This window comes from Arctopsyche grandis, chromosome 2 (assembly GCF_051622035.1).
Source record: "Arctopsyche grandis isolate Sample6627 chromosome 2, ASM5162203v2, whole genome shotgun sequence".
NCBI classification, from domain to species: Eukaryota; Metazoa; Arthropoda; class Insecta; order Trichoptera; family Hydropsychidae; genus Arctopsyche; species Arctopsyche grandis.
The window spans coordinates 21,572,430-21,584,934 of record NC_135356.1 but is presented as its reverse complement, the minus strand read 5'-3'; the positions used below and the strand labels follow the sequence as shown (position 1 = coordinate 21,584,934).

The 12,505-nt window shown below is 30.1% G+C and overlaps 1 protein-coding gene across 1 annotated transcript; it reads left to right on the top strand.

Moving 5' to 3' along the window:
• The first annotated feature begins 2,195 nt into the window (after positions 1-2,195).
• LOC143922315 (uncharacterized) lies at positions 2,196-11,249 on the top strand. Its single transcript, XM_077445540.1, has 10 exons — positions 2,196-2,266; positions 3,003-3,111; positions 3,924-4,061; positions 4,177-4,403; positions 4,490-4,771; positions 4,863-5,089; positions 5,167-5,362; positions 9,230-9,391; positions 10,536-10,649; positions 10,807-11,249. Exons 1-10 carry the CDS (start codon positions 2,196-2,198, stop codon positions 11,027-11,029), a joined length of 1,749 nt encoding a protein of 582 aa, XP_077301666.1. The 3' UTR covers positions 11,030-11,249.
• The last annotated feature ends 1,256 nt before the right edge of the window (positions 11,250-12,505 follow it).

Here is a 12,505-nt window from a genome sequence, read left to right as displayed (position 1 = left end):
GTAATATTTTTTCTTTATATGTAAATTCTGTACTTTGATAAAAATGAGATAAATTTAACTGCTCACGTTATTTATCAATTCTATTAATATCACTCGTTCAATAAATAATACTTATCAGTGTTAATCATACTCAATCTTCAGAAATATGAATAAAACTATTTGTTTTCAAATTTTATTTCAAATTACATATTTTAATTATTAATTCTTTAGTTCTAGGGCTTAAATTTTGGAGTAAAAAATTAAGGACCTTGAGAAATTTATTAATATGTTAACTTTTATATCCTTGATGAAACTAGTGTTATAAACGATAAATATATATTAACTAATGTTGGGCCCGATGAAATATCATCGCATGGCTTAAATTAAAAGAATTAAAATAAATGTGTCGGTTCTGTCTTTGATCCGTATGCGGTTGTATTTTTTTCAAATACCTTTAAAATATTATAGTGGGCGTATGGATTGAAACGACGGAATTGTTAAGGCACGACTATTTAATGTGATGGGCGGGAAGGAAGTAAAGTAGCAACACACCAACATGGCCGAGTTGGTTCCAACTCGCAGGATGTTGACCGAAACTCGACCATGTCGTAGAGCCGCCACAATATAATCAATTTAATTGATTGATATGAAAAAAATTGTATATATGTATGTAATAACAATGTAACAGCAATAGCAAAATTAATCAATTAATTAATTAAATTAATAAATCAATAGATGGCGCTAAATACTCTGAGACTACTTTCTTAGAGGAAACATTGTTAGCAAACAGTATATATAGAAGTTTTTTCTTCATCTGTTATTATGTTCGTATTATATTATATAACGGCAGGGTTTTAGCTGTGACGTGCATATGTCGAGTCGAAACGACTTATAGTACGGCGAGCGTTATTGCAGACAGACAGACACACAGAATAGCGATATTATGGTTATACCTCACGACACCGAAAGGGAAAAGGTCGTAAAAGTAAATATCGGAAGGCAAAGATCGAAAATCGAAAGATCTTATGTCGAAAGATAAAAAAAGGGTGCATGGTAAACGTTACTATGTATATATAATATATATATCAGTGGCATGCGGTGAAATTATCTCTCTTTTTGTCATTCAGCCTTGTTTAATGTGCGCGCGTAGGATACGGGAGGAAAAGCCTGTTCCTCTTGTTCCTGTTGTATCCTGCTCGCACAAATTAAGTGAGGATGTACGACGGGGGGGAGAGAGAGTTTTACCGCACACCACTGATATATGTATATATACTAACCGTTTTTCCGATTTGGTGTAAACGATCGAAAAGCGCCAGACAGACTGAACCACAGATTAACGACACGTGTACCTTATGCGTGCGCACTGCTCGCACTTACACTAAGCGAAATCTACTCGAAGTCCCGACATACCTACCCTGTATACATTCTGTGCTTCTGATACTTTAGTTCCGAATTTTTCCTTATTAAATTATTAAAGACTCGCCAGAAAGATCCAACTCAATTTTAATAATTACCATTTTAATAATAGCATCTGTGCACATCGAAAGGTTACTCGTCATCTGATGTGCAATTTTTCATTCGCGAAGTCGAGAATTGCGTTTAAAGCAGCCATCCAGTTAATCTGTGGTTCAATCTGTCTGATGCTTTTCGATCGTTTGCACCAAACCCCCGTTTTTCATATGTATGCATGATAAGTAAATATTTTCGACTTTTTCACGGTCACCCCGATATTATATACATATATGATGATATTGTCATTAATGAATTATTTTAATCCAAGTGGCTAACAACCATAGTGTTTCCCCTTAATAATTTTAAAGTGAAGTCCAGTAGCTAATGCTTTGATATTTGAAGTTATTTTAAATATAAATTTAATATACAAAATACTTTTATTCATACTCTATTATTTTTTTTAATCTTGGGCGTAGCGGAAAATTGAATAGTCATTTAATATACATAAATATAACTTATTTAAATTGATTCGCCGAACTTTATATAATAAAATATAAAAAATTCCCTTTGAATATTGTCAATAAAATAGGGGGAGTAAATAAAAGGGTGGTATACTATGACGCCAATGGTAGAGTGGCCGTTTGGGTAGTGCTTAGGGGTGAGTGCGCCAAGTCAAACATTATCGATTTTTGTTTGAGCAAACTAACGCATTACACAATTGTCCCTCATACATAGCATCAAATTCACAGAGAATATCATTCAAAATGAATGATATTGAAATTAACGCTCTTCCACCCGGCTGGGAGATGAAATATGATCGCAGATCCGGAAAACAGTAAGTTTGCCTCATTTAATCTTGGATTGGACTAAGGATTATTTGCATGTGGAGATTGAATTAGGAAAAATCCCGTTTTAGCATTCCAAATACGAATATATCGTAAATATTTGCTATTATAGGATCGTGAATATAAATAAATCGTTTTGAATTTGACAATATTAATGTAATTTTTGGATTTATTTGGATGTCGAAAATTATATAAAATTACAATTTTTTCGTTAATATTACTTTTATTTTGAGTATGAATAGTATAAATTATATATACATATATTTCATTTATGGACTGATGGTTTTGTTTCATTATTTATTCTAAATATTCATTTCGAACGTATATCAATGATTTTCGATATCAATTTTTTTTAATATCAATCAAATCTTCAAAATTATAACACTAGTTTTTATAAAGACAAAAAACATTCAGCAAAGAAGAAATTAATTTAGCCAAGATGGAAAATTATATAACCATTTAAATATACATGTATATACAACAGAGTATAATTTTTGTTAATGAAAAATTGGTAACTCAATAAGGACATTAAATGCTTTATATTACTTAAAATTAATAAAAAACATTATTTCTACCTTACATGAATATTTAAAAAAATCAGTTAAAATTTATAATATATACTTATTTACCCAATAAAGTAAATTCTACTCGGGTGTAGTTAATGACTTTTTCCACAACATTCAAAGAGCGATTAAATGATATGCAAGTGTACATTTTTTTTTCCAGTTATTATATGAATTATCTAACCAAAATGACTAGTTGGGAAGACCCGAGAGTTCGCAACAAATCACAAGGAACACCTCAACATTATCCGGTTGATTTTGTGGCTCAACAGGTAAATTACAAAATTCGTATATCTGTATGCTGAGTGTGTTTGTTCAGTGTGACAATCATAGTAGTTCAGATCCGTTTTTCAAAATTAAATCCTTTGTCGTTACTGACACCCTGAAGATTAATGTAAAAAATTCATTCATCTGCAATTTATGATTATAACAGATACAACTTTTGGATAACTTGTACATAAAAAAATATATAACACTGGTGCTGTGCCTGATTTTGTAAAGTAATTGATGAGCGATTTTAAATTACAGTTTATCCCAAAAATATGACATCAAAACAATTTAATTTTCTATGTGAATATTCAATTTCACCCTTAAAATAAGATTTTCATACAGAAAACTGCTTTTATCCATAGACACAATTTTTTTTCACATCCATTACTGTTACCTTAAGCATCCGGTATGAACCTTGATTATAAATATGTACATAAAAAGTGTTGTAACACTGTATCTTTATAATAAATTTTGACACAAACTTTTTATTTTCACTGTTAGTTAGATAATTACATATTTATCACTATTTCCCGATTGTTCTGTACTATTGCTAAGATTTGTATAACAAATACATATATATGCAGGGCCGGATTTTTCCTCATTTTCAGATACAAATTAAAAAATATACAGTCCTTTAGTTTGAAGATTTAATTATTAGAATTGTTGAAATGTATTTGAAGACTCCTTTCACGTATTTCAAAATCTCAGTTTGTAATATTTATACGTATCATATGAATCCGGCTCCGTAAATATGTAAACATGTATTCGTCATATGGTTTTGTACACATTTTGTGCTGCGTTTGGAATTGTGCAGTCTGGGCATGGTTCACCTTATCATGTCTACCCTTATCCTTCACCGATGCCTCTGCAGCATGCTTTTCAACACTCCTCATACCCTCCGTCCAACTTACACACATCTTTCAGCCCAAAAGCATTACCGAGACAGATAACAGTAAGTCAATCTTGATTTTATATTAAAGTAATAATATGATGTTATAATCTGTAAGTAATTAGTATTTATAGATTACAATTCTATTTTAATGTTACTAATATTGTGCACTATATAGGAATTAGGCGGGCGTTCGTACGGAAGTCCGTTGTCAGGGGGCAGTCCAATATTAGGACGTAGTGTGAATTTTACCCCAAAAGGAAGTCCACAACTTGCCAGAGTTTCATATCCATGTAACAGAGAAGCTCCCATATCTCTGGCCACAGATGTGGATGCTTTGGTAGCAAAAATTAGCTCCATGTTTCCGACTGTTAGCGAAACTCATATCAAAATACTATTGAAAAAGTAAAAAGAGTTTCTTTCCATTATATGAATTTAGTAATAAAATAAATTCATATATATTATTAAAATAAAATATTATACTAATTAAGGTACTATAACCGGGAAGCAGTTGTGATAAGCGCATTACAAGTAGAGAAGCATCCGATTAGTACTCCAGGTCCATTTTCAACGCCACCATCTGGAATGTCAAGACTCCAGTCAGCAGCAGTTGGAGTATGTGCTGGAATTCAGTTAGCGAAAGGTGCATCGCCAACACCTCCTTACGGAGCGTCCCCGCGGGCATCTCCTACCCTTCGTCCTCAATCAGGAGCAAGCACCGGATCGCCCCTATCCGCTCCCATACCTCATTCATCCCCAAAAATGAAGCTAAGGTAATTACCATTCACAGATATTATGTCAATTAATAACGGATTAATTACATTGACCTTAAATCGTACATTCTCCGTGTGATTAAATTTCCAGATACCTCAAAAGTATATTTCCAAAGGCAGAAGAAACTTTAATACTCGACATATTGGCTAATGAAGATAATAATGTTCAAAAAGCTAGCGAGAAATTAATTTCAATGGGATATTCCAAAAAAGAAAACACTCCAAAATCAGCAAACACTCAAAAAGACACGGAGCTGAAGTCCACTTCTAGATCATCTACTCCGCCAAGATTAAAGACTTCTGAGGAAAAACAAGCATGTCTGTAAACCATATAAAAAGTATTTTTTCTATCTTGAATATGCATTTGTATTCACAATCGATTTTATTTTATATAGTGAAGGTTCGTTTGCAAAAAAAGTACGCAGGAATACCTGAAAGAGTGGTATCGATAGCTTTAGAGAGCGTGAATTGGAGTGAAGAGAGAGCTGAGCAAATTTTATCAGTAGTTTTACAAGAGGATGTGATTAGTAAAAAAACCAAAGAGATATCAATTCTTCAAGAACCGGAAGTACGATTGGAAAGTAAAAACGAGTATGTATAAAATATATATATGTAATATGCAAAATGCGATACTTACACTTACAAATTCATTCATATATGTGCATATTATAAATTTACATTGCGCGGTTTTTATTTAATTTTATTAATCTACTAAATACTATCTCAGTAGATATGATTATTTTTGCATTCCAGCGATACGTATGTATTTAAAAGCGAAATTATTTGTCTTGTTATATAACACTTATGTACATGTAATGATAACATAACATAATGTGATTGTACTAGTGTATAATAATAGTAATAAGATTGAATTTAAACTACAACATTGGAGTGGGTATAAAGATATGTATATTACTCGCATATCTCGCGACATGCGAGTGCGATGCATATCGTTGCTTAAAAACGTGTCCATTATTTTTACGTGATTGATTTATGTCATTATAAAAATATGTATTTGTGAATAAACTTGAAGAATGCTAGTTACAATTAGTGCACGTGAATTTGCAATGCACTGTTTGTTTTCTTTGACGTCTATTACCTCTGAATAGTAAATATCAAAATATTTGTCAGCTCTGTACACTTGAAACAGCGGGTCGGCATTTGTGTACGGATAAGATGTAAGTAACATATGTCTGAAGATTTAAGAGTATTTTAAAGGACGTTTTAGAGGTAATACATTTTAAATATTCAGAATGAACTCGCTGTCTAAACGAAGTGTGCAAACACAAATATGAGAACTCAAAAGAGTCTGGAAACCTGCAATTAGCTTGTGTAAGTGCAGGTTTGGTGGAAAGCTTTAACAAGAAAGAGTCCTTTGAAATGTGGTGTTTCCGGAGGATGTTAAACACCTACTGGAAGGAACACAGAGAATGAAACTGTCCTCAAGCCGCTTCACAAAATGAGAGAGAGTTTCTTGATACAATAAAGCGCTGAAAACTGTAATATTTTGGCCACGTAATTTGTGGCCTCAAGTATCGCCTTCTGCAGACAATAATGGAAGGAAAAGTATAGGACAAATGGTGGCTCGGACGAAAGAGGCTCTATTGACAATACATAATATATATAAAAATGGACTTAACGTGTGTGGATATGTGACTATGTGGGTATGTGGCAGACGCGTAAACACACACCCAATCAAAGCAAAGTATTCGAGACGCGGGGAAGTGGGGGGGGGAGCGTCATTTTGCGACAGGCATGTGCGACGTTAGGCAGAGTCACTGGTAACATATACACACACACACACACATACACTTCTTTCATCATTTCAAACGGGTTGGACTGGTGAGAACTTAATGCGCGCACTTTTTATTACGATTAATATTTCGTGCGCCGCGTGCCTATAAATTACCTTACTAAATATTTATATATAACATATAACTTAATTTTAATTCGTGTATCAATCCTTTTCGAAACCACCCGCTGAAATCAACGGGCAGACCACTAGTAAGTTATGTTTGTCGTTTAAAAAACACTACTTTATATAGATATACATATCTCATATATAAATAAAGTAAAAATATACTGGTGCATTGGGTCCTTTTCAGTGGCGCAGCGTGAATTCCTGGTACCCCCCGCAAAATATTTACCCTCCCATATATTCATATTATTTTCTTACAGCAAAATAACTTTCCAAATTAATAATTTATACCGTTTTTACGTATCGGTATACGTACCTATATATCGAAGTGCATTAATAGTTTAATCTGGACGACCAACAAGCAGTGCACAATCTGTTTAAAGTAACTGATGGTGAATTTTCAAAATATGTATAATAATGTATGTACATACATATAGTACAGATAGGTTGAAAAATAAATAGAAGTTTTTAAAAAAGTTATTTCAAAAAAATTACGGAACAAATTAAAAAATCAATGAAGAAGGCGCGCTCCGTGGCGCCCCCCCACATTGCAGGGTCTGCGGGCGCGCTAGTAACGCCACTGGTCCTTTTTGTAGAAAAACATAAATTTCAAAGTTAAAATAATCAAAATTGCAAATAGGATTTAAGGTGGGTGTTGGAATATATGTACACATTTTCCAATGTTACGCATTCCTTACTTGTGAGTCTTATATTGAATAAAAGATTCAGTTTTCGAAATCAAACATATTACATATACGTATATATATATATATATATATATATATATATATATATATATATATATATATATATATATATATATATATATATATATATATATATATATATATATATATATATATATATATATATATATATATATATATATATATATATATATATATATATATATATATATATATATATATACTCACATTTGGCTACATGAAAAAGATACAGGTTTTTGACAATTTTCATTTATTTAAAATACCTTTATTTGCCTTCAAAATCATTGAGTAATAATTTTTTTCCAGTATTTATTTATTAGCAGAATTAATTTAAAATTTTGATTATATTTCGATTTGAAACAGTATATTTTGTGTTGAGCATTTTGCCACTTAAATTTCGTAGAGTGAATGCATGAAATAGTCACGCTTCCTTACTAATCGATTTGTGAAGCAGTGAGGCTTAATTAGACGATATGGCACTGATGGCAAAGATTCGTCTATGACCATGCGAACATACATACATATAATGATTATTTATATTTTTATTAAAATTTTATACATACGTTTATATTGTGATACGCTTTTCTCACATTCACCTTTTATTTTTGCAATAATCTATTTTGGTAGAGTGATTTTAATTTTTACAACATGCCCTATTCATAAAGCAAACTAATACAACCGCAGCTCAAAAGTATGATTTGAGAGAACATACATACAAAAATAGATATCAAAATGATTTGAAATCTACAGACATGTGTTATGTTTCACCGTGGAATCTTTACGATTGATTTAACATAATTTCAAAAGAAATTGAGTGTGGCAAATGCACGATTATATAATGTATGTAATTAAATATATACACATGTACAGTACAGATACGACAGGCAATTAAAAGCAATACTTCATTTTTTAAATATACCTTTATATATAAAAGCGGTCTCGAATGTGAAACGCCCGAAAACGCAAATATCGGAAGGCAAAGATCGAAAATCAAAAGATCTTGAAAGACGACAAATTCAATTTTTTTTTCGATTCATAGGCGCCGATTCGATTTTTTTCGATTCAAAGTCAAAGGGTTTACCATGCACCCTTTTTTTTATCTTTCGACTTAAGATCTTTCGATTTTCAATCTTTGCCTTCCGATATTTGCGTTTTCGGGCGTTTCACATTTGGGCCCGTGAGGTAGACCCATATAAAAGTTATAATATATTTTGAAAAAAAATTATGTTTTGGATAATATTAAAGAAAAAAACAAGTTTTAAAAAATGAGGTAGTTTATTTTTGCCCACTGAATATATCGAATTAAAAAAATAGTAATACAAATCAAATTATATTAAATAATCAACCGAAACAGAATTGAAAAGTAGTAGGAAAATGAATTTTTATAAAATTGCAGACTGATACTTAAATTTTATAAAAAACAATGTAAATATGAAGGTTCTATTTGATATGCATGTTGGTTTTATAACAGTTATCATATACACATATGCACAGTTTTATTCAAAATAACAAGTAAAATTTGTATGAACAGGCGGCGGGACAATTGCTTCAAAATTATTCCAATATTTTGAGTGATCTTATTCTCACTCCTATCATGGAATCAAATGTAGATTGTGCCATTTTCACAATAAGCTTTACATCGAAAGAAAATGAATAAATGAATGGCATATCTACACATATTTTGTTATATTATATTTTGATATTCAATTTTTTATATTGTTTTGAATGATGCTTCCATGAAAGATGTTTTCCACGATTAGAGCATTATTCTGGTTTGTTTTTAATGATTTTTCATTTGTTCACAATAATTAGTACTACATCATGCAACAATGTAGGTGCTTTATCATCGCTCACTCCCTCTCACGCCGCTCCACTAATTTATGGACCGTTGGCTAAAGTTGATAGCCCACAAGACACTCATTGCCATTTGGATAAGGCTAATCGCCGGTGCAAGAACAAGAAAGAACCTACAAAGTATGCACTTATGATGCAACCATTTCTATTTGCATGATGGAATTGTTTCTCTATGCTTGTGCTTGAATATGTATTAATATTTACCTATATATTGCAAATAGATTCGTTTTAATTCTCTTCTAACCGAACAGAAATACTACATAAATACTAGTTTTAGATTCGTGATTATCAATTTGCTTGAAATGAATTTCATTTTTTTATTATTGATGGTTTATTAATTTTGCAATATTTTTTAAGGCATGCTTTTAGTGTGATCATTCTTAATATATGTGTGTCATAATTACAGATTCACATTTTAGAGTTTGCAATCATTTATAATTTAATATAATATATACATATATATATATATATATATATATATATATATATATATATATATATATATATATATATATATATATATATATATATACATATACATAATTTGTTCAATCGTTAAATTTGCATGCATGTGTGTCAAATTAATAAAATTGGAGTAGCATGAAATTTTTGTATCAGCAATTTAATTTATTTAGTTATTAATATTATTGATGATGATTTTCTACCCTTTTTAGTTGTTGTATCCTTTGATTTTTCATTTCTTTTCAGTTGTTTTGTAATCTAAATAATATGGTTTTCACATTTTAGTTTACCAAAGTTTGGACGACAAAAACACACGACACAATGAGTTTTTTACAATATTATTGTATAAAAAATAGGTACAGAATGATGTAGAATGCAAAGAAACATTATTTCCTTTAGATAATGATTATAGCCACGCGTTTCAAAATATCTAAACCGGTTGATATGTTGAACTTGCATGAAACTGGAGGTGACTTTATGAATGCATATTAGTTTGAAAATCACATGAATAGTTTTAATGATCATATGCATCTCCACGATTTTTCGTATTTATGAATACCTAGTAGTATTTAAAAAAAATTCTAATGTAATAGGTATGTAGGAAATACATAAAACAGTATGTTTTATAGCGATTTTTAGAGATTAGAGAATAATTTTAGTTATATATACATATATATAAAAAGGAAAAGATTAGCTTCCGGAATGTTATGAAACATTTCGTTGATTTTAATAGGATATAGAATTTAAAATTATTATGAAACATAATTATGAATTGCCTTTATTAAATTTATGTATTCCTTAGGTTGAAAAGTCATACGTCACCTGATCAAGTGAAGCATCATCAATCGCAATATTTAACACAGGCTAAGGGCTCAAATTCGCTGAACACAAAGGGTGCACAGGATCATTTATTACTGTAAAATCATTTGTTTACTTATTTCAAGTGGTTTTTCAAAATAACTAAAAAAATTGTAATATGTACAAAAATGTGATAAAATTTTGAAAAATCATATATATATATATATTTTATATTTAGTTATGGAATTAATATATATATGAACATAAATATTCAGGGTTGATTATATAACATGGAATGGAGCTAATCCAGACTTGAAATCAGGCGCAAAAGGAATCTACAAGGGGCCCATGAATATCACGAATGACGTGAAAGCAACTACATTATCCAGAGGTCCGAGCAAAGACAATTACAAAGGACCCTCTGTAATGCCAAAAGGTAGTTTGTATCAACATATCAAACCGAACAATTTTTCCCAAATGAAAGTTGGCGGAGAGTAAATTATTTTAGATAATATAATATAATACATATGAATATTTGATAGATTTCTCGTGTTTGTTTCATTTTAAATAATTCCAACACTTCCAGTTGTCTTTTCAAATCACTTTTACAGGCTAATAATGCAAATATGCTCACCCAATGTTAAATATTCAAATATGCAACTCTGGATGTGTATTCTGATATGTAGCACTTACATACATAATAAACATTACACTTATCAAATAAATTAAATGTTAAACAAAATCATGTTATTATTAATAAATAATACGTATGTACATGTACATATAATAAAACAAATCGATAGTCAATTTTGATTATGTTAAATTGATAACTGAGAAGTGAATAATACAGAAACATCACAATTAGAATTTATTTCTTTCTTTTCTCATGTTCTCATCATGTAACGAATAATTAACATGATTATTAACATATTTATGTACCTAAATATATATATTATATATATTTTTCGCATCATAAATAAGGATATCCATAAAAAATTATTATTATTCAAAGATTATATTTAATTTTGAAAAATGTTTTACATTTTAATTTGCTTGCAAATGAAATGGCTAGGTTTTTGTATGGAATGATAAAGGTTTGAATTATTTGAAATTAAAACAGTATATAAAAATATATAAAATTCAATCACCTAACATATTTTTGATAAAATATTAAAGATACTTTCAGATATATTAAAAAAAATAAAATATTTATGACTGATGAATCTCATTCATATCTGTGTGACAAAACAAATTTAAAGTTCTTTGGTTTTTTAATGTTTTTTTTTGTAGTTTCTAACTTTCTCAGTGTTCATAATTTAGGTATACATTTGATTAGGTAAAAGTCTTTATAAAATACATATATAAAAGGCATATAGATATTGTCGTTGATGGTGTACACAAACATAACACAGCAGCGACAATAAAACATAAAATAAAATTGTAGTGTTTCTATCCCTTGTTATTGTATGTATTTGAGTAAAATTTACTACCATATTTTATTTCAGTTAGTCTGTAAATTTTTATAAATACTATCTGTTTAACTATCAAAAATACATACACATATTTATAGGCCGTCCGAGTAAATGTTGTAATATATTATAAGTATTTAAAGATTGAATGCGAATAATATACGTATAATATAACAATCATATGAATGTTGGTCGTGTGCGGGGCTCGATAAGCGTTGTCCTCTTGTTCGTTGGTGATGAATCGATATTACCAGTATTGTAGTGCCTCCATATTATTAATAATGATTATTAATAATGATACTGTTATAACTGTCAACGCTAGAATGTCGAGGTGGCGAATGCAAATGTCTCGGTTTAGGTTGTCGAGCCCCAGTGAAATGTCTCAGGGGAATATTTTAATAGAAAAATTACATTATCAAGAAAAATCCTCACAATTTCTAAATTTGATTTGGTGTACTTAGCTAATTTTAGAAACGTCCAAAAATAAATTGTGAAAAAATATATA

Excerpts from the sequence above, each read along its gene's own strand:
- LOC143922315 (XM_077445540.1), top strand. The coding sequence starts at position 2,196 with ATGAATGATATTGAAATTAACGCTCTTCCACCCGGCTGGGAGATGAAA. Across the intron at positions 4,404-4,489 it reads ATCAAAATACTATTGAAAAA|GTACTATAACCGGGAAGCAG; the intron begins GTAAAAAGAGTT and ends ATACTAATTAAG. Across the intron at positions 9,392-10,535 it reads AACAAGAAAGAACCTACAAA|GTTGAAAAGTCATACGTCAC; the intron begins GTATGCACTTAT and ends TGTATTCCTTAG.